Here is a 21929-nt window from a genome sequence, read left to right on the forward strand (position 1 = left end):
AATTATTTCCTCTGGAAAAGGATACCTTTTTGAAAGGAAAAGGTTAAATTAGTAACAGCTTCTCCCAGTGAAGGGTTCCAGATTCCAGTTTCTGCAACCTTGAAGTCAAATATCTATTTTTCTCAGAAATCACCCCCACCCTTGACTGCTACCTTATTGGAAATTTTATTTCATTTTCCAGCTCCCTTTATCTTCTATGATCCTAAGTGCACTGCCTAGCCTAAAAGTTCACCAGGCAGACTCATTCTTTTCTTACTAATACACTCTTTGTGTCTGCTGGGTTTATGGATTTCACGCCTATTTGTGCAAGGTTAAGATGGGTTGCTTCAGATTTTATGGAGACAGCCAAGTGAAGTTCCACACAAGTGGCCAGATGGGCTTAAATGTATAAAGTACACTGTGACCAATGAATTAAAGCTGTCATCTCATCTTTTGTCTCTCTGCAGCTGAGGCCATATTAAGATATGAAAACTTGCACCGTCAGTCTCCTTTTCAAAAGGAGTGATTTCTGTGGTTTTAAACAGCTACAGTCCCTTATACAACTTAATGGAACAGAATAAAACATTTATGGAGAGCCTCTGGTCCTGAATAAATAAGAGTGATATATATTTTTTCATCTCATTCTTAAAATAGGTATTTTAAAACAATAAATCCAGGAGAAAAAAATAATCACAAGCTCAAAAACCAAGTAAGAATGTTTTCTAAACATTTCAACAATTCAGTCATATAGAAACACAGCACTTTTATACACAGTCTGCATTGCTCAGTCAATGTGTGTCTGAATATTATAAAATCCTGAAGAATCTTTATTATCCTAATTTTAAATTAACATTAATTTCATGCTATTATTTTACTTGCAAGAACAGCATAACAATGAACTTTCTTTTAAGAAATTATGCATCTGGCACATTGAATATGGGTGGACTGTTAGAGCCACTACATAAGCTGGTATATACCTATGCATATGGGAAAGAGAAAAATGCATCTATGTTCACATACAGTCAAATAAACAGCCTAAGAGGAGATGGAAGGCATTTCAAGAGGTCACATTTGACTACATCCTACTCCTCTTGTAATTCAAAATTAGCTAAATATAAAGAGAATGAAATTTAGTGACCGCCTCACCACTAAACTCTTACAGGAACATTATCTTGGAAGCCTTTTTTTGAGAAGGGCATCTTCCCTCTGTTTAACAGCCCTGTGAGATCCTGAATGATCAGTCTTGGAAATAACTCTTGAACTAAAAAAAAAAAAATCCCTAGTTTTTCTTAATCCAAGGAAATTTCTGGAACTTTGACTGATATATAAATGGTTCATAATGAACATTCCTGTTCCTGCTTGCACTCTTCAGGGAGTTGTGCCAAAACAATAAGGGAACATAAACATTCTATGGCAAAGTGCATCCCACTGCCAGAGCAGCAGCCCCAGCATTTAATGGACTTGGAAATGCCTCAGAGTTGTTGGAGCAGGCTGCTCCCACAGCTCCCTGAAACCAGCATATTATCACAGTGACTCATCCCTTCTTCTAGCCCAAGATAAGAGCTTGCTTTTTAATCACAGATAATGCTGCTGTGGCTATTGCTCACAAGCTGCTTGATTTGAATGTCTTGAAGCTCCAAGTTTCAAACTTCAATGGAAACTAATTAGAATTTACGTAGAGAAGAACTGGAACCTCTAATCCTCTAGTGTTAAATATTGACATAAATAATAATAATGTGAAAACTAAGATTTAAGTTGCTAAATGATAAATAAAAGATTAATATTCATTTATTACTGGAATGCCAAAGATTCAAAAAAGACAGGTTCAAAGTTGTGCAAGTAACTTAACTTTGCCTTGTGCACGTATAACCTATGGAATGGTATTTTTCCATATGTATGCCTCATTCAGCATACAAAATGTAGAAACACTGAGTAGGAATATATAAATGGTGGTGACATTGTTCATTCTGGCAGTTAAAAACATGTAAAACACCTAAAACCTGTAACATATTGTTTGAGTGTTACCTCAAATGCATGTTCATGATGCAATATGAAAATTGTTTGATGAAATATTACCAAGGTAAGAATATGCTATTTTGTCCCCTTTCTAGATTTACGTTTCCCAAACTGATAAAATATCAATTGTACACTTCAGTCTTACAACATACAGCCTGAGGTGACAGCACCAGCCTGATTTGAAAGGGTTTGCTGTGAAGGGTATAAATAAAGATTACTTTCTTAAGTTGTTTGCAGGCCACAAACAAAAATATCAACAAAAAGCCCCTCACAACTATCACACTCAAAGTACCTTTAGGGCTGACAGAATAATAACCTGAAGGCATGCTAGCTAGTTCACAAATCATGTCTCCTAAATGTAGCAGTTAGAATAATAAAGATTCAATGAGACTTTCTTGTGTTTTGTACACTTGAGACATCCTCTGGTTGAATAATACACTCACTATTTACAGTAATTGTGCAGACAGTTCTTAATAAACAACTGCACACCGTATATTCACACAAATTATGTGTTTAAGAGTAACATTAACTGCAGTTGTGGGGCTTCTCAGAGCTGGTACCAAAAACAAATACCTCACATGTTCCAATGTTACTCCTTACCTGTCAACAAGCATAGGTAATGCTGCCAAGCTACCACAGGCAGTATCCCATCACTCTACAAAAGCTAGGCTACAGATCAGCAAAACATTTTTTGCTAATTCTCGTCTTTCTGTACAGAGCACTTTTGTAAACAATGTCTTTAAGTTACATGTTGTGACAAGGAAATAAAAGGTTCTATCAAAATTCTGCGATTCTGTTTCTCCATAGCACATTGTTACAGGCATAATATAGTGAGCTGTGGCTAGGTCTCATGGATTTTTTTTTCCTTAACACCAAAACTTTTGCAGTCTTTCTTTATGTAAAATATATTTTCTTTTTAAAGAATAAACAAACATTTTTTTAAGTCCTTGGAATTCCACAGAAAGCACTAAAAGCTAATTCAAAAGCCAAGATGCAAATTCAGAAGCTTCATGCAGGGTGTTTTAAGAAGGAAATAAAAGGTTCCATTGAAATTTTGTGATTTTGTTTCTCCACGGCACATTGCTACAGGCATAATATAGTGAGCTGTGGCTAGGTCGTCTCATGGATTTTTTTTTCCTTAACACCAAAACTTTTGCAGTCTTTCTTTATGTAAAATATCTTTTCTTTTAAAACAAACAAACAAACAAATATTTGTTTTCAGTCCTTGGAATTCCACGGAAAGCAGTAAAAGATGAGCCAAGAGGAAAATTCAAAAGCCAAGAGGAAAGGTCATTCAAAAGCCAAGAGGAAAATTCATTCAAAAGCCAAGAGGAAAATTCAGAAGCTTCATGCAGGGTGTTTTAAGGAGACACATAATTTTTCATTGGATCTCACGATTTTATGAATAACAAGCAAGTTATTTCGTTGCCTTGTCCCTGGTGGCACGGGAAGTCTGGGGTAGCACAGCTCAGTGAGCTGCTTCATGTCAGCAGGGACGTGGAAAATGAAAGAGCTTGGAGATTACAATTTGTACCTGTCTCTGTAACAGGTTAAGTGTGTGCACAAGGCCATTTATCACAGCTCAGCTGGCGCGTGGGACCGCGCTGCACGCCCCAGCTCCCGGGGAATCCAACTCCTCCTGTCCTCCCCTCTCCTCCTGGAAGGCTGCCCTGGAAAGGCGACACTTCCCCCTGTCACACACCCCGCTGAGGCTCTGCCCAGCCGTGTCCCTGAGCCACCAACCTGGGAGCATCCCACACAGGAGACCCAGCCACGGCCCGCTCTCGTGTTTTTGTATTATGAGGAGATAGATTTTAATGAGAAGCTGTTATTTAATGACAACTTCTTATTTAAAAAGTGAACCTCAAAATCACACTGTAGATTCTGTTTTCACACATGGAATTCCTATTTATATATTTTTTTTTATAATGAAGAATTGCACCAATTCAGGTATCAGGAAAGGAATAGTTGGGAGCAGGGCAGAAATATAGTAACTGGAAGCTGTCACACAGTTCTTAGAGCACATACATACAGCATGTCAGGACTGTTTCAAACCTTCTACAAAGAGCATCTTAGTCCTCTTTCCTCCCCCTCCCTGGCCTCTTTTCCCTCTCTCTGTAATAGTGTAATTTATTGCTGGTGAAAAGTGCCAACTGATGACATCAACAAATTAATTTTCTTTCTTCAGAAAACCACCCAAAAATCTCTGCTCCACCCCCACGCTGGGAGCACTTCTAAGAAGTAGAAATCCAATTCCTTCAGGGGGCTGGAGGAGAACTTGCATCACAGGGCAGAGTTGAATAATCTGCAGCCACACTTCTACCTGGATGATTTAGGTTGATCTGTGCTATCAAAGAGTGCTAACACTTGAATTTAAGCACTAATTTTCAGCAGCTGCTGCAATGGTTGTGGCACCATCTAGATACTTCATTGTTCTTTTTCTTGTGGCATGGATCTCCACAAGAGTTCTGTCTCCACATCTTTGCCATGTAACAACCAAATTATGGGATTTACAAATCTAGATGTATTTTAACCCTAAAATACATCTAGATTTGGCCATGCCACTTAATTAGCGGTAAGCAGTGAAAGCAAACTCCAGTCATGGGGAAATATGTGTATTCTACCAGACTTGAACACTGAACACCTCTCAAGGTGTGGGATCTCTTCTTGTTTTCTAACATAGTAACAATAAAGGCCAGGAACACAGAAGTGGGCAAAAAACCTTACCCTGACAGTCTGATTAGTTTATTTTTCCACTTCACAAACTTTAAAGTGATTAAGTTTCATTATTAAATTCACCTTCATTTAGAATTTGCATATCATCACATAAAAGGGTAAAAAAAGAAGTGGTTATGGAGTCCTTGAAGATTTGAGGTTATCCTCATAAACCTCACTGTTTATGAGGAATTTTCAAAATTTTCAGAATTTTCTAACCCTAAGCCATATAGAATACGCTTGATTTTGACTGGCTGCAGAAAGCTGTGAATGGTAGCTGGCTGTAGAAAGGAACAATCCAACAAATAACTACATGGCTTTCCTGTTATAATTCCATATTAATGGAATATCATACAAGCTGTGTGCACCTTTATTGTAACATCTCCATCAATGTAATTGGGAATCATATACCTGTCTAATTTAAGTAAGCTAAAGATGGCCTTCCTTTTAATACCTAAGGAAATGTGCAAGTAATTTTCCATATTAGTTGCTCTGTCTTGTTTTCACATGCTCTTAATTATAGATTTTTAAATACAACAAGTGAAATAAGAAGGTAGATCTACTAATGATACAGAGACAGAGAGGACATAAAGTCCAAAGCAACATGCTGAGCTTGCTTTCATAATTACACACTGCAATGATAAGGTATTTTGCTCCAGGCATACTATAAAGCAGCATATGACTATACTTAAAGCTACTTTAAATAATCTTCAGCTAGCCAATAGCAAAGATGCATTTTTCCCAGAAACATCCAGGAGCAATGTCCCTGGTCAACATTTATGACAGCAATGTTTGGTGTAAATGAGATTAGAAGGTCAAATTTATACATAATTTGTGTACATCTTTTTTCCTGTACTCATGTTATTTACTAGCTTCCACACATAGTTGATATTTATTGTGCCTAATTTTAGGATGCTTGTTTTTTCTGCTTCCATAATGATAAAATGTGGTCAAGACAAATTACATCCCTAAAGTGGTTTAACACCTAGAGATTCATGCTCCCCTACAAGATTTAAGGGTGAAAATTCACTTTGAAAAGTCAACAACTAAAAAGCACTGCTGAGCTGGGAGATTTAAGAACACCCCTGTGTTGTTTTAATCCCACCTTTAGAATGCAGTTCTAAGGCAAGTTTAAAACCAGAAATGCCAAACCCTGCTATTCCTGAGATCAAGTAACACTATCCATTTCACTTGTCGTCTCCAAAGCATTTCTGGTGCCATGAAAGACGAAAGCAAACAAACAGAAACCACCCACACCAAGAGGCAGGATTACCAGGAAGCTTACCTAGCTGGATAAACTGGGGGTCACTTTTCACCCCAGGTCCTGCCCCAGTGCTGGCAGCCACCTCCACGCTGTAGCGGATGCCGGGCACGAGGGAGGGGATGACCACGGAGAAGGTGGTGCCGTCCACCGTCTTGTTGATGTGGTAGCGGCTCTCATTGCCCAGGCACCAAACCTGCAGGGAGCAAAGGCACACAAAAGTGCTCAGAATTCAGCTCTGAAGGAGGGAATATGAGGCATTATTTCCCTCTGGATGAAGTAATTTACACTTTGTCACTGTTCTAACATCTGCAGTTGTGGATTGCTGTCCTAGGCCCTCCATGAATACTGAAAAGACATTTCTTGTTCCAATGAGCTGCTCCAACTGCTACCATTATGTGGCCACATTTCACTGAGAAAAGCAAGGCACAACTTCTCAAAGATATTTTCTGAGAATCACAGTGAAGAACCTCAGAGAAAGGAAAACCAATTCTTATCTCATTTGCTGTGCCTGTGTGGTGCCATAGTAGAATGCAACGTGGAGATTGTTTACCCAAAGTGATGGGGTTTTGTTTCCTTGGCCTATAAGACCAAGAGCATCTTCAGACTGCTGGTCAGCAAACAGTCACAACATTTTGTTCAGTGGAGTTGAGTGCTTGTGCAATTTCAGTTTAGATGTAGTGTAATATAGTATAGAACACTACAATAAAGTAATTAATTAACCTTCTGTTCTAATATCATAGAATCAAATGCGTCATTTCCTCCCTTCGTCAAGGGGTTGCTGCTTTAACCATACCATTATTTGATGAGTTTATCACAATTCATTTAGAGTTCAACAAGTGCTAATGAAACTACAAGCACGGAAGAAATAAGGGAAGCCCCACAGCCAAGAACTGTTCACATAAACAACAAAGTCAGAGCGTTCAGTTAAATGAATTTGCAATTCTCTTCTTCAGGAATTATGTGTCACTCAAGTGCACAAGCAAGTCTTTCATCACATGACATCTTAAGAGAACTGATATCATGCTGGAATCCAAATGGTCTTGGTTTTTCTTTTTTTTTTTTCTTTTTTTTAGATGGCAGCAATGGGCAAATATTGAGTGATATGCTGTCTTCTAATGGAGACAACGGCATGATATCAGATTTCATTTTTTGGTTTTGACCAAGATACAGATCTAGTGACTTCAAATCACAGCTTCATATATTCCATCAGTGACATTAAATGGCAAGGAGAAACAAAATGATGAGATATCTTTATCACTTTAGGCCTGAACTACTGATGTGGCAAATGCTTTTTAGGAGGATGGCTGAACTCACAACTGCTATTCAAGGTGAAGTAGCAGCTAATCTACATCTGCTAAAAAAAGTCATGAAGCTGTGCCTATTTCCTTTTTGTGCCTTTTCCACAAATGTATAGCTCTACAAAGAACATTTATTCAGAGAGTTAAATTAGCTAAATTCAATACTTTATCTGTAAAGAAGCAAACCTGGCTGAGAACAGCAGCACATCAGAACCTGGGCCGATTGTAGACAGGAGGGAAGATTTTGCTTTCAACATATGGAGCTCCTAAAAGATTTAGTACCCAGATAGCTGCTTTAAATCCCTGGTGCAATTCTGCTGCTGTGGAGACTGCCAGGTGAGGAGGATAGACTTTCACATCTAGAACAATTGCTACAGCCCCTCCTGTACAGCCCTTTCTGCCTGGACACTGGAAATTTTATCTCACCTTCAGGGCATTATAAAGACCCTTTTTCCTCCTCTGGATGCCATGGACTGCAACAAGGCTAGTGGGACACTGTGAGGATGTGAAATGCATTTTAAGTTCCTTTGAAATCGAATCTCAGCACAGGATATGTGTAAGTGCTGCTGCAGAGCAGGTCAGAGCACATGAAGAGAATCTACTTTTTGTGTTCTGACACTACATAGAGACTGTTTCAATCAGTGCTAGGGGTAAAACTATTACAAATACTAATAATATATTAATAATATAAGAGCAGAAAAATTCTCTTATATAAATAAGAACTAAAGTGAGGAACAAATGGCTCAAATCTCTATTTGAACTTAAGTCAATTTCACAGAAATTATTACTGCTACCTTGTAAAATGGTGCATGTGCAAACAACGAAACATTTATTTCATTATGTACTTGTAATCATGAACTACTCATTCAGAAAAAAAAAAGCTTTTGTTTGTAGGTGCTCAAGTACATGGGGAAGTGCATGAAACAAGAATGTCAGGTCAAACATCAAGTTGTTCAGTACTTGCCATCCTACATTTGACTGTATACATAAATAGGCAAGTGAAAATAAACCTTTAGAATTTTATAAAAGAATGAATTCACATTATAACAGACACGGAAGGGAAGAGAAAATTAGTAGAACAAGAGAATTTAAAACGATGTTAGGCAAGGAGAAAATTACTTATGCTGTGAATTTGAATTTCTGGGGTTTTGTGTATGCTACTGACAATTCTTCAATTAAGATAGTATCCTTCTTCCTATTTATTTTATCCTTTAATTAAAGTAAGTACACTCTTGCCTTTGATCTGAGCTGCTGAGAAAATAATGACCTGCCCCACATATGCATACCTTTGTTTTTTATTTTCTGAGAGAAAAAAGAAGAGAGAAAAACAAAAAGGGAAGAGAAAAGAGAAAATTTCATAAGTCATCCATTTGATTTTTTTTCTTGTTATTAGTTCTTAATCTAAAATCACCAGTTCTGCATTTCAGTAGGTTTTTTGGCAAACCCAGTAATTACATATAGCACCTTCAGTAGGAATGGCATATATATTTTCACAGATTTTTTTTATGTCATTTTTCTGTCCATGGTGAAAAGCACAAAGGAAAACAATGGCATCAATGCAACAAATACAGATGCAGAACGTGCCACTGTGCCACCTACTGCTAAAAAAGCACTACAGTGTGCTTGCTCCAGCACCTGGGAACCTGTCACCTCAAAATCCTGGGATTTGGGAGGTGGGGTATGGATTATATCCACTCAGAAATGTGAATTTACTGATTTTTATTATTGTGTCATTGCAACCTTAACATGCCTCTGATGCAGTTTCTTGTTGTAAATAATTCTCAAGGTCTAGCTTTAAATAAAATAACTTCACAAGTATTTTTTCCAATTACATTGTGTTATATATATGAAACTAAGTCATAAACAGATTTTATTTTACCAGTTGACCAGGTTCTGAAAAGGGTTTTATTATTCTAAATTGACCATGAAGCTTATAAATCTTTTCCCTTTCCCATTTTTACTGAGAAGAAAAGAAAATCAGAATGAGTTTTGATGGCTAGAAATATAGGTTTATAGCACTGTGTTAAAGCCTGAAAAATAGCCAAGACATTCCCATTTAAAAGATTTTCTCAATAATCTGCATTTGCAGGGGGCTAAAACAAAACCTCCTGCCCTTCCATGGTTACAAAGCTTACTTGATATCTACATTTAAAGCACCTCTAGCTTGCTTAGGAAAAATAAACCTCATTTACTTTGCTATGCAAATTACCACCAAAAAATTTTGAAATGCAAATAGTCTGTGTTCATAAATGAATGACAAACAATAAATATTTTTAATGTGCTTTCAATTTGTCAAAAATTAAACAACATAATGAGAACTGTGTTTGGAAGAAAAGAAAAAATTTCTATGCAGGAATAGATTTATTATCATAAAGCACATTCTTTCCTTGAAAGTTTTCCATTTGTTTTAACTACCTAGCTATGCATAATTTACTCAGATCTTAACACTGTTAATTATTATCCCTGAGATTCTCAACTCATTAAGCCTGTTTATATTTACTACCTTGGCCAGTGTCTTAGAGTCACAAAGTGGCTCTCAAACAGGTATGGTTCCCTCTCTCCCTGTGTGTGCTCTTCCCAAGTCATAATGGAGGCAAAGCAGGAGCTGCTTTAATTAAGAGTGTTGACCCTTTGCTTTGATTTATGGAGGATGTTTTAATTGCCTGACACCACCTAGGCAGAATCCCTAAAAAGATGGAGTTTGATTCCGAGCAGTGACTGTCTCTCTCATTTTCTCGCTGTAACCAGAAGATGGAGCCAAGCACCCACGAACAGCCCTTCCCTCTCCACCTGGCCACGCTCCCTCTGCCAGGGGACCCAACCGTGCCAGCTGTACCTTATATTCCTGCACCATCCCGTTCTGGTTGTCCTCAGGGGGTGGCTGCCAGGTCACCACGATTGCTGTCCCGTTCCCATCGTTCTTAGTTACTGAAACGCTCTGAGGTGGGGCGCTGGGAGCTGTTTGTTCGGAAAGAAGAATTGAATGGTTATCTCTGTCACGCCCACAAGTGAGTTTGTTCAAGTGGAAGATGGTTTCTGGGCTCTTTGCAATCTTTTCTTCCCCACCCTTCACTGAGGGCAGTTTGTGCCCAGAAGATGAAGGGATAAAGTGTTGACAATATAGAAGGACAATGTATGACCCAACAACCAGGCTCTGAGTTCCGCTGTAGTTTTGCTGCACATGCCAGGAAAAGTAACACTCCAAATTGTACTCTCAGATATCCATTACCTGCATGTCACAGTTCTGGGCACTGAGCTCCTCACTGGTCTCAAATCAGCTCACCCAGAATCACCAGTTTTGAAAAATAATGAAAAATAATCCTATATAGTTCCTAGTCTAAATCTCAGTTCCTCTAGCGTGTAAAAAATAACGAGTAATACAAAATTTACTAAAATCTGGACATAATGTGTTAGTATTAACATATTTATAATAATAATTTATGTTTTGAATTTGAAATAATCCTTCTAAAATGTGGATGCTCGGCTGATGCTTAGGATGAATGCAGCTATGCACACCTTTAGAGCTATGTGCAGAAATAAACTGGAGCTACACAGCATTTCTAATGGGGGAGGAAGATAGAAAGGGAAAGGTTGCACATCCTAGCAGAAGCACCAAAATCCCTATTCAGAGGCACTGGCCACCTTGCATACTTATCATACCTGTGCAGCAACAAAAGGAAGAGCTTTATGAACCTTGCCTTTTTAGCACATGTATGAGATGGAAATACATAATTTAGTCCACTCTATCTGTTGCCCTCATTCATCTTTCCGTTTTGTCTCACTGATTGATCCACATATAAAAGCCTTCTAAAAACCATGGTTTTCATTCCCCCAGCTACGCTGCTTTGATGATTTCTGTGATGTCTGCTATCTACTCAAGATAGTGATTAGCAAGTGCTTGAATCTGACAGAAGTCACTTGTGACCAGCCCATGAACTCAGCAGGGAGGAGTGCGCACACTGCAGGGAAGATAAAAAAGCACCATTTCTCATTGTGTGTTGGAGGGGATTTTTGCACATCCCTCTCTCTCTGTCTCTCATGCCTGGCTCAGAATATTTACTTCTGTGTCACCAAACAATTCACATAATGATCAGTCTCCTCTGCCACAGATTGCTGCTCTCAAACAGCATGCACTTCAAACAAGATCAAATAATGAACATATCAGAGGAAAGCCGGCCAGGCTGCTACTTCAAAAAGGAAAGATGAAGACAGTCTAGCTCCTACTTGCCTTCTTCCAGGGTCTTTGCAAATTTCACTTCACTATCTGCTCCCTGAAACTCATTAAAGAAAGGGCGGGCCTTGATTTCGTAGTTTACGCCTTTCTTCAGCTCGGGAATGACAACACTGTTTTTGGTGGGAGTCCTCACTTCAAAGATCAACCACTCTGATTCTCCATAAGATGCTGGTGTAGGCCGGTACAGAATTTTATATCCTTGGATATACTGGGATTGCTGGTCCACCTAGCAAGAGAGCAGAACACAGAACACATCCATAAACGGGCAGGAACCAGGGGTGATGTCCATGACTCTGTGCACGGCCCCTGGACTATCCCTCATGAAAACATCACTGACAAAGCAGATAAAGGCTCCTTGCATTACAGCAAACTGCAGGCCTGACTCACAAGTGCATTAATCCCTTTGATGCTGGTAGAACTCTGCTGGTTTCCCTGGATTTAGGCAGGCATTAGAGGGGGATAATGAAGTTGTATAATATGCCCCAGCTCCATGAAATGAACAGTCTCTGCATCCATGGAGCTTGGCACAGGTCAGACTGCTGCCCAACTGAATCTGGAGAGCAGGGCTGGACACATGGGGAAAGGGAGATCTACAGTGCCATGGCTCAGGGTGATGAATATGGAGATCAAAGAGAGAGCCTGTCAACTCTCCTGAGGTGTGGAAACTTCCCAAAACCCATGAAATGAGCACTGCTTCCTGCCTGCTCCTTTTTGGGGAAAGCAGATTGAGTGGGTGGCCAGCTGGCACTGTGGCTGTGGCTGGGCTCTCTCAGAGGGCAGAGCTCTCCAAAGAGTTCCCCCATGTCCACCCACACAGTGGGAGGCCCTCTGCTAGAAGGAAAAGGCCAGGTTGCAAGAGGGAACATAAAACTCAGTATGGTAACATGGATGAGACTTGGAAAAGCAAATCAAGCTGATGCTCAGTGGTCCTGAGTGCTTTTCAAACTAAGGCAATTTTACACTAAATGTATGGAGAAAGAGATCTGAGTGTAATAAAGGGCAAGTCCAATATGCTTGACTATAGCTGAAACAGAAAGCTACCTTATACAGCTGATCTTTTGCGGAACACTCACTATCTTTTTAACTGCTGGTTTCAATTTCTGATGAATAAGGAAGTCTAATAACAAGCACAATAAAATTTTTAAAGTGCATCAGATTTTCCTGTTTTCAAAAATCTCATACAATGATACATAATAAAACTGTGTGCTTGCAATTTTAATCCAAAGAGCAACACATTTCATTTTTAATAATCACATAAAGAATGCATGTGTTAGCTGAAACTGAGGTAATGCTTATTTTTGAAATTGCAGAGAAGCCACAGGCCACCCAAGAGACTGACAAAAGCTGCCTGTCTGGAAAAAGTTGTTCTGTAAGTAAAGGTCAAACAAAATTTGCTAGGAACCTCAAAGATGCATTAGTTTAGAACAGGAGATTGCCTGCTGCAGGTGGCCATACTGCAGGTGAGAGTGTAATTACTGTGCAGCACAGCAGACATTACTGCAGCATTGAGGAGCTCTGGGTTTAGGTCAGGACTCCTTTGGGCTACAGCTCCTCTACAAAGTCAAAATGCCTTTTGTTCCTGTGCAAAATATTCTGCTATGGCATGGCCAGCCTGTGCTGTCCCACACTACCCCTGCCAATATATTGGAATTTTCAGATGGAAGTCCCACAAAGACCTCAAGGCTCACTCCTTATGGTTTTATTTTTGTACATGGTATAATTATATCCCCAACATTTTCCTAATTCTGCATTCCATTTTCAAACTGATCACTGAGTTACATTCCTGACTCTCTTAGTTCCTCTGCTATGACCTTCACAAGCCCAACCTTCTTCTTTGCTGCTGCCAGGGCAACACCAATATGACATTGCCTTTTTTACTTCTTCTCCCTGCTCCAGGTGTAGTCAGGGAAAGGAAAGGTACAGGAAAGGAGAGGTTCAGACCAGGTTATCTGATTTGGGTGTGTTTGTCAGCGTGTCTGTAGCAGGGAGGTTACACTCTCAAACAGAATTATAATTATGCAGTATTTCTCTCTACAGGTGATTGACAGAGATTCCTAATTCCCTAATTGCCCATGTTATCTCATTAAGGGACGGACACATGTCCTGCTGAAAGCAGTGGAAAGGCTTCAAATGATGTGACTGAGGAGGTCCTTTAGCTTCCAGGACTCTGAAGCCCTCACCCCATTGTAAACAGCACTCTCTATGCAGACAAAGATGGAGAAAATGGGTAAAATTTAATGAAAAAGCAGACCACAAGTAGCACTTTTCCCAGGGAAAAACATTTGCAAGCATACAAACTACCCAGCTTCCTAAAGTGTGACCCCACTGCAGTGGAAGCAGGACATCTCAGCAGCACATGTAAGCACCAGCAGGGTACAGGTTTGTACTCACAGTCCAATGAACTTCGATTGAGGAGGAAGAAAGGATGGTGGGGTTGTGCAGGTGCAGCACCACGTCACCCAGCTCTCTCTGGACCTGCTTGTGATCCACACCTTGACTTGTTGGTGGAACATCTGCAATAATTTAAGATTCCATTCTCACAAGTACACATGATTGTTGAAATAAGTACAGGCAAATACAAATGAGTATGTCAGAAAGTTTATGATGCTATCACTAATGAAGCTGAACCTAAGTACTTCCTAATCATGTCAGAAAAAACTACATGAAGCATTTTCTTGAGCAAATCACCAATGTTTAGGTAGTACCAACTCAAGACACTGCACTTTCTTTGACAGTGAGGGTAATGCTGCACAAAAAGACACACCACACTCAAGGACAGCTTTGGTAAATGGCTACAGCAGCAACTCTTTATTCTTTCCTGCTGGGAAAGCATTCTATTGCCCACTGCCAATTCCTAGAGACCAGGAAACCTGTAAAGAACAGCAAAAGCAGAAGCTGTATCTTTAGATAAATTCATGACAAACTTGCATGGGGTCACTACAAAATAATGTTAACAACCAGAGAAAAGATAAATTAGTCATGTGGCTGTAGCTCCTCTAATGGCAAGAGGCTTCTGTAAACAGAAGGCAGAGCCCAGTTGAGAGCTGTCTGGATTGTCTGATATTTGATGTATCCTATAGCTGGAAGGATACACCAAATATCAGACAATCCATATGCATGAAGGGACAAATTCCTCTCAAAACATGCAACAGTATGACAAAAACACATATTTTTTGCATATTGAGCCCTTGGAAAGCACATTTAACTGAAATGGAATGACTGCCAGACGTGTAAAATTTACAAGGTAATCACTAAGAGGGTATCTAAAATATGTACTATGGAAAGCAGAATAATAGTTTCTGTTCTAGGTTCACATCTCACTCCTTGATCACCTCATTTTAAACAAATACCATGCTGACTATGGCTAAAATTCTATGACTGGAAGTTCATGAAAAGTACTTTTCAGTGATTACTGCTGAAGTTAATGTACAGTCAGTGAGTGACAAATCTGGATTCTTAGCAAGCAACATTGTAACAACAAGAGAACAAAACCAAAAAATCCTCCACTGAGTCACTGCTACATCCCCATGTAGTGTGTTCTGCAAACAGTCCATTATCACAGTATTTCCCTCCTCCCAAAGTTTGAAAGCATTAAAGATAAAAGCTTCTGTTTGGGAGCATTGCCTAGATATCACCCTGCTCAGAATGTAACAGGAAAGCCAGTGGAATAATTAGTTCTAGCTTTGCTAGTCAGAAGAGATGAGTCATCCACAATATGGATCAAACTATTCACAGCCATGTGCACATCTGTGCTGTAAAATGATGTGTGTGCTCTCTTGTTTCAGTTCCAAGCTTCCAAGACAGGGACTGTCAGTGAAAACACCCAGGAATAAGGCTGTGTAGTATGAAGATGAAGGTACTAGGAAGGCAGTGCTGAAGGGATGAAGGCACTGAAGGCAGTAACCTACCTTCATCTTGGTTTGTGGAGTGAACAAGCAGTTAGGACCAGATTTACCACCCTCATGACAAAAGCAAACTGGAAATTTGTGAACTTTCATAGCTAGACAACAACTTAAACAAAAATGAAATTATATTGAAAGAAGAGCAGAACTCCTCTAAAGGACTTGACACTCAACACATTTGACACATTTCTTAAAATTGGAAAAAATATTATGTGTTAGTTGTTATTTTCACTGAGTTATTGTGCAGCTCTTGGGTTTTCAGCTCTACTAGGTACCCAGAGAACAGTGAAGCTTTTCCATGTCATTATAAACAATTCAGCTGAGTGAACAGAACATTTGCTGTTTCTCAGAATCAGGTCAGTAATCAGTTACTTTGGGACAGACACAATACTTCTCATCTCCAGAAATGAAACCACACTACATGAAAAACAGGCTCATGCAGCTCTATTCCCAGAAATCAGGAATCACTAAAAGGTTATTAAATCTCTCCTTGGTAACAGACTTGGGAACCTGTTCAATCCTGATTTTCCATGGGGCTGTGACTCTGCTGTACATACATAGCCACTGAAATTGTCAGCCATCAGGAGAAATGCATAATGCCAAAAGGCAGCAATGTGAAACTGGTCACCCCCCAGGGGACATGAGAGACTTGCTTTCAGACCTACTACAGAAAACATGAGAAGTCACCAAAGAAAAACCCTTTGTTTCCTTTAGAGAACTTCCTTTCAAAAACTAACATGTACTTACTTACACAAACAAAGAAACAAACATACAACACAGACACTCTCAATAAGCCAGTGGGTCAATTTCTCCAGTAAGTAGGAAGATCAGAAAAACAAACAAAAAAATACAATCTCTATCACTTTTTCTTTGAAAAAGAGTGTGTCTATTTTTCCCCTTCTTAAGAATCTAAGCTTTTCTAGTGGAAAACTGCAGGCTTCAGAGCTGCAATGCATTGTTTCCTGTACATCACCCTAAGTGTCATTTATTGGCTACAGTGAATACAAAGATAGTTTTAATTTTACATAGCTGGACTCAGTCCATAGCTGGACTTCAGTCACAGCTGGAGTCAGTGGGTGACTCCTTCATTCACTTCTACCCAGACTTGTCTTCCACTTGGCTATCTGTAAGCACTGCTTTCTACCCTATTTTACTTCCAACAGTTGTGCTATGGAAACACTTGTAACATACTGCCAAAACATCTTTACTAGTTCATGATGCCAAATTCCTTCAAATTTTCAACTTTTCTCTTTCCTATTGCAGCAGAAAGCAACTCAGATTACATGCTGTTTCTCTCCCTGTCTCAGTCTTAAGCCTTATTTGATTCACTGGACATAGTAATAACATTTCCATGGAATTTGAGGATTTGTATGGGAACTCAAAAACACAGGGATTACTAGCAAGAGCTATTCTGCAAGTTGTAACTACCTTTGGATGAGAGACACCAGGGTTCCCTTAGGCAATGCAACATGCTGTCAGAGTCTGTGTTACAGAGAAATGCAAGTTTAAGCACTGTATTTCACTGTGGTATATATTATGGCCATGATAGGTAGACAGTCCAAAGCTACCATTATTCCTGCATCTGGTATTGCTTAGGCAACTTGTGACAGCTGCTGTGGACACCCAAAATGTTCAGTATCAAAAACTTACCTTGAGTTTTCACTGGATCAGATATTTGGCTCGGGTCGCTCAGCCCGTATGCATTAGCTGCTCTCACAAGGAAGAGATAAATTGCATTAGGTTTTAGCCCTTTAACTGCAAAACTCTCAGTTTTCACATTTTCAGCTACAGTTTGCCAGCTGCTCCCTGATGCATGGCTAAGGATAAAACACACAACAGCAGGTTAGCACGTGGTTCTTTAGCAACACATTACATGTAAAGATAGAGACAGCAACATCACACGAGACTCACTCACCTGAAGGCCTCAATTATGTAAGAGGTTGGTGTTGCACCTGAATTCAAATTAGGTTGCCATGACAATGTTACTGTGTTTCTGCTGACATCTGTAACCTCAGGCTTCGATGGAGCACTAGGAATCAAGTTTGGGTCAGTGGGTCTTGGTGGCTGCACCGGGACTCCAAACTCTGACAAAAGGAGAGAGAAACTCTGAGTATGGACATGAAACATCTGTAAGCTAAATGCTGCTCACATCTGCACTGGCAATTAATGACAGAGTCAGATAACTTCTACATTTCAATTTCTGCTTCTCCTTCATGTATTTTCTCCTGGTGGAGTTACCTTGGACCTCTATGAAGGCGCTCCACGTGGCTTCTCCACTCGGGGTTGAGGCAATGCAGGTGTAGCGGCCGGTGTCACCCAGCTGAATGGGAGAGGAGAAGAATAAATATTTGAAACAATCAGGCACTCAGTGGGCTAGAAAAGCAATTACAGCTCTCCACGTTCCCCCATGAATATGGATAAAGGTATTAGCCTGCAAAAACTTTGCAGCAGAAACTCTCCTTCCATTAGGAGTTACGATTTTGACAAAGCAAAAATGGGTGTTTATTTCTGAGCAGTCACAAAAGAATCAGAAATGCAGATTCTAATTTAATGCCAACTATTCTGCAATGAGCAAACTGAAGACTGTTTCCTGTAGCATTTATTCCTTACTCTGCAGAGGTCCTGACAACTAAATTGAGAAGGAACTCGGATGACACGACCCCATACAACTGTCAACCTTGTACATCAATAATGCCCAGGGATTCATCAGGACTGGAGCACTGGAGAACATGTCATCCTTAAGGCAAAGCTTAAATATTGCACAGGGTACATATGAGGCTCCCTGTGTTAGTATAAATTTCACTCTACAGCAGACCCAAAAAAGAATCTCCATATGCTATCCTCATCCAGGTCTCTGTGTTGGATTATTTGTCCATATGTGACTTAATCATATTTCAAAAGTGGTTTTTTGTTATCCTCCTCAGGTCCCAGCCTCAGCAGATGAACTGAATGGTAGTGATCAAAAATCAGAGATTCAAGCTCTAAGCCGGTCTAACTTGTAACTGGCAGCAGGGCAACTCTAGGGAATATGGTAAATTGATGTATTCAGCCTAATCTAAAAAAAAAAAATACTTCATTTCAAACCACAGAAAAGATAGCAGAGAATATCTAGTATGTTACAACTTCACATCTTAGAACATTTTAAAGTGTGCAATGCATGACAAAAGCAATACTGGCCAGGTACTTTAAGTCCCTGAGGAAGTCAGGCATTTGTCAGGTTAGCCATTTTAAGCTATGTTACACTGATGAGTGAGCATATTTAAACACTAAAAGCTCTTATGAAAGAGCTGTGTACGTGATTCTATTACTGAATATGCTAAACAAAGGTTTTCTTTACAAACATTTGAATTAACTAGATAATTTTAATCTATTAATACTAAAGCCCAAATAATGTAATGATTTGTCTTACTAAATTATATTCCTCTTTATGTTTTAAGTGCCAAATAATTCCCTTAATTAATACCTCTTTAGAGTATTTTTCATTATGAAAATAATGTGCCCTAGGCAGGTGTTAAGCATAAAGAACGTACTATCTGAAAATATGAAGTATCAAATATTTTAGCACATTTATGTAACCTTTCATTAATTCTAAACATAGGGTTTACTACATCACAAATGCCTGGAGGTGAAATCACAAAATGAAACGAAGCAAGGAAACCCATTTGCCAGCTCAGGCTACCTTGGCGTATCGGATCTGCAGCGCCCCCGTCTCCAGCTGCTTGATGCGAGAATCTTGGGTGGAAATGAGGATGCCATCCTTTCTCCAGAGGATGGTGGGCATTAAGGTGCCTGTGGCCACACAGTTCAGCACCAGAGTGCCATCCACAGCCACGGTCTGGTTCACGGGACCCTGCCGGATGACAGGGGGCGGCCGGTCCGCGATCACTGCCAGGAAACAACAGGAGAGACATCTCTGCAACTGGAAGCAATCTCCTAATCATCTAAGCAACAGCAGTTGCTTGAGGCTTTGAAACAAACTAAAAATAATTAAACAAGTAATTAAAGTTGGAGGCATGCATTATTCAGGGCAGGGTGCATTATAATGATGCACAGCTAGGGATGTTTAAAACGATACACAACACAATATTTTCAGAACAGAGAAAGGATTGCATATTACACACTGCTATCCTCCAGGCATTCTCCAAGTCCAATGTCTTTATGAAGTGATAATGGAAAAAGAAAGGACTTCCCAGATTCTTTGGCAAGGCAGAGATTTCACCTTCTCCATATTTCACCACTGCCAGGCCTGTGTAATACAGTGTAAATACTTCCAGCATTTAAAGACAGAGAAAAAGGAGGTAGGCAAACAGAGGGTAACCTCACAAATACTTACTGCTTAAATAACCATTTTTTATGTGCCACCAACTCATCTTGGTTGTGTTGTAACCATGAGATGCCCAGCAGTAGAGTAAAGCTAACACAAATGGACAGAACCATTGTGGAAAGTCCCTAAAGAAAGTTTCTTCTTCCATGAAATATTTTTCCAGTAGTTTCTGGCTTTTATGAGGACTTCAGAGCCACAAAGAAAATTCTACAATCCCATTGTCAATGTCAATTTTAATGCACCTTTCACACCATGGAAATTGAGTGCTATTGATGGGTCATTTAATTATACTGCACAGAAAAATATAAATCAGTCTCAGTATAAACTGAAAAAAAAGAATGGTAGTATTTCATTATCCAGAAAAGAAGTAAAAGTTATCTTGCTGCATTTTGGGGAACCTGCTTTAGCCATAATTTTAAATGTCATAAATCTGTTCAGCAGTGGCATGGGGCTCACATAACTTAAAAACTGGTTTGGTAGCTGAAATATAAACCTGAAGTTCTGATAATCTGTGAACATTAGATATTTCTAAATTACTTTTCATAACAACAGACAGGATGTTAGCACTGTTTTTTTGGTTAAATTCCAACTCCCATAATTTCGTTTGCATGTTTAAATGACACTCTGTTTTCAACTGCATTATTTATCCTTTGGTTCTTGTCCCAGCCTGTTACTACAACTTTAAGACCATTAAAATCCTTCTCTGCAGACAGACAAAATAAGCCTACTTATAACTTGCAAGTGACTTTGACAAGTTTATAAAGAGCTTTGCAATTGGCAAAGGTAAGGAGTTGACTGATCTGTGCTTTACAGGAGAAATCTAATGACACTGAAATTCATGGCTGATTTAAGGCCACTGAAGTTGATGGCAACTCCTCCTACCTTTAGGAAAACCATTCATAAAGTCATTCTAATACCTTTACAAATATTCAGCATATTCTGCCTCCACTTTTATAGATGTACCAAAAAACTGTCCCAAGAAATTATAAAAAAGCATCTACTCATCAGATCAATCCAGAGAATATAGCAAAGAAAATGCATTTAAAATTATTATTTCCAAGTTCTGATGGCATAGATCATTACCAGAAAACTGTAAAATTTACTTATTACCCTGTTCCTGGCCTTCTCTCCAGTGAAAAAATGGAAAAAAGGGGATTAGGAAAGGTGGCTTACAATTTGTGAGGAACCAGAAGGGGTGTAGCCCTATTCCTCCTATGTCAAACCAGGAGGAGGAGGAGATAAATAAACAATTTTATACTACAGGTTCACTGCATGTTTCTAGTTCTTTATTATTTCTATGTTTTCTACAGGGCAAAGTGCTATTTTATAAAAGCTTCTCAGACAACAGCTTCCCTCTGCTCAAATCCCCTCTCTTTTCCTCTGTAAATGCTTAGATTAGTATTTTCCCCATGTATCTCTGGTGTTAAAAATAAGAAGTATTTCTGATAATTGGCAAACTGGCCTCACATTACTGCTTGTAGCCATGCTCCCTGTAGCTTTCTCATCTTGTATTTCTTCCTAACTACTCCTAAAAAGGGAGGTAGAATTTCTGTTATTCTGCTGATCTCCATACACGTTGACAATTTTTTTCTTCCTAGCTAAAACACAGTCTTAAGAAACAGGGGGAAAAAACAGGTAAATGAAGGGCTAAGTAAATGGCTATACAATAAAAGGGATAAAGAACCAAGCACCAAGCAATCTGAAAGTAAATTAAATCACAGGGGAGAAGATAAAAAAGAGTCAGGTAAAAATTAACAGATCTGACAAAATCCATACACTGAATATACTCACCAAGAACAAAATGGAAATACAGAGTTACACATCATCCAGAATTGTAAGCCCCTGACAGAGATGGCCAAACCAGGATTTTTATGTTCAAAGAAACACGCAATCCACATTTATGCAAAACAGATTTCAAAGTAGTGTCACATCACCGCACTGCTGTCTTCAAACAAAAATAAAAAACTTGGAAACGATAAAATGAATCTACGATTACCATCTGTAACTTCCAAGTAGGCTTTTGTTATGATACTTCCTGCAACATTTAAAGTCTGGCAGATGTAGTACCCCACATCAGATCTCTGGACATTGGTGATGGTGAGGTCTCCAGTCTGGGAAACTGAAAATCGGCTGGATGACTGAGGGGGCTGGTATGAGAACAGCAGGTTCTAAAATATATACAGGAAAGAAAGTGGGG

At 39.3% G+C, this 21929-nt stretch overlaps 1 protein-coding gene across 5 annotated transcripts in view; it reads right to left on the reverse strand.

Annotated features, from left to right (window-relative positions):
• The window catches only part of ROBO1 (roundabout guidance receptor 1), a 684128-nt gene that overhangs the window by 41699 nt on the left and 620500 nt on the right, over positions 1–21929 (reverse strand). For all 5 annotated transcript variants that reach the window (XM_063150061.1, XM_063150060.1, XM_063150063.1 and 2 more), the window contains 9 exons: positions 21729–21900; positions 19088–19293; positions 17647–17728; positions 17324–17492; positions 17059–17225; positions 13898–14019; positions 11501–11732; positions 10109–10230; positions 5996–6167 (listed from right to left, as the gene is read on the reverse strand). In XM_063150061.1, coding sequence (XP_063006131.1) covers positions 5996–6167; positions 10109–10230; positions 11501–11732; positions 13898–14019; positions 17059–17225; positions 17324–17492; positions 17647–17728; positions 19088–19293; positions 21729–21900 — 1444 coding nt within the window. The remainder of the gene's footprint in view (positions 1–5995; positions 6168–10108; positions 10231–11500; positions 11733–13897; positions 14020–17058; positions 17226–17323; positions 17493–17646; positions 17729–19087; positions 19294–21728; positions 21901–21929) is intronic.

Source organism: Melospiza melodia, chromosome 2 (assembly GCF_035770615.1).
Source record: "Melospiza melodia melodia isolate bMelMel2 chromosome 2, bMelMel2.pri, whole genome shotgun sequence".
In the NCBI taxonomy this organism is placed as follows: Eukaryota; Metazoa; Chordata; class Aves; order Passeriformes; family Passerellidae; genus Melospiza; species Melospiza melodia.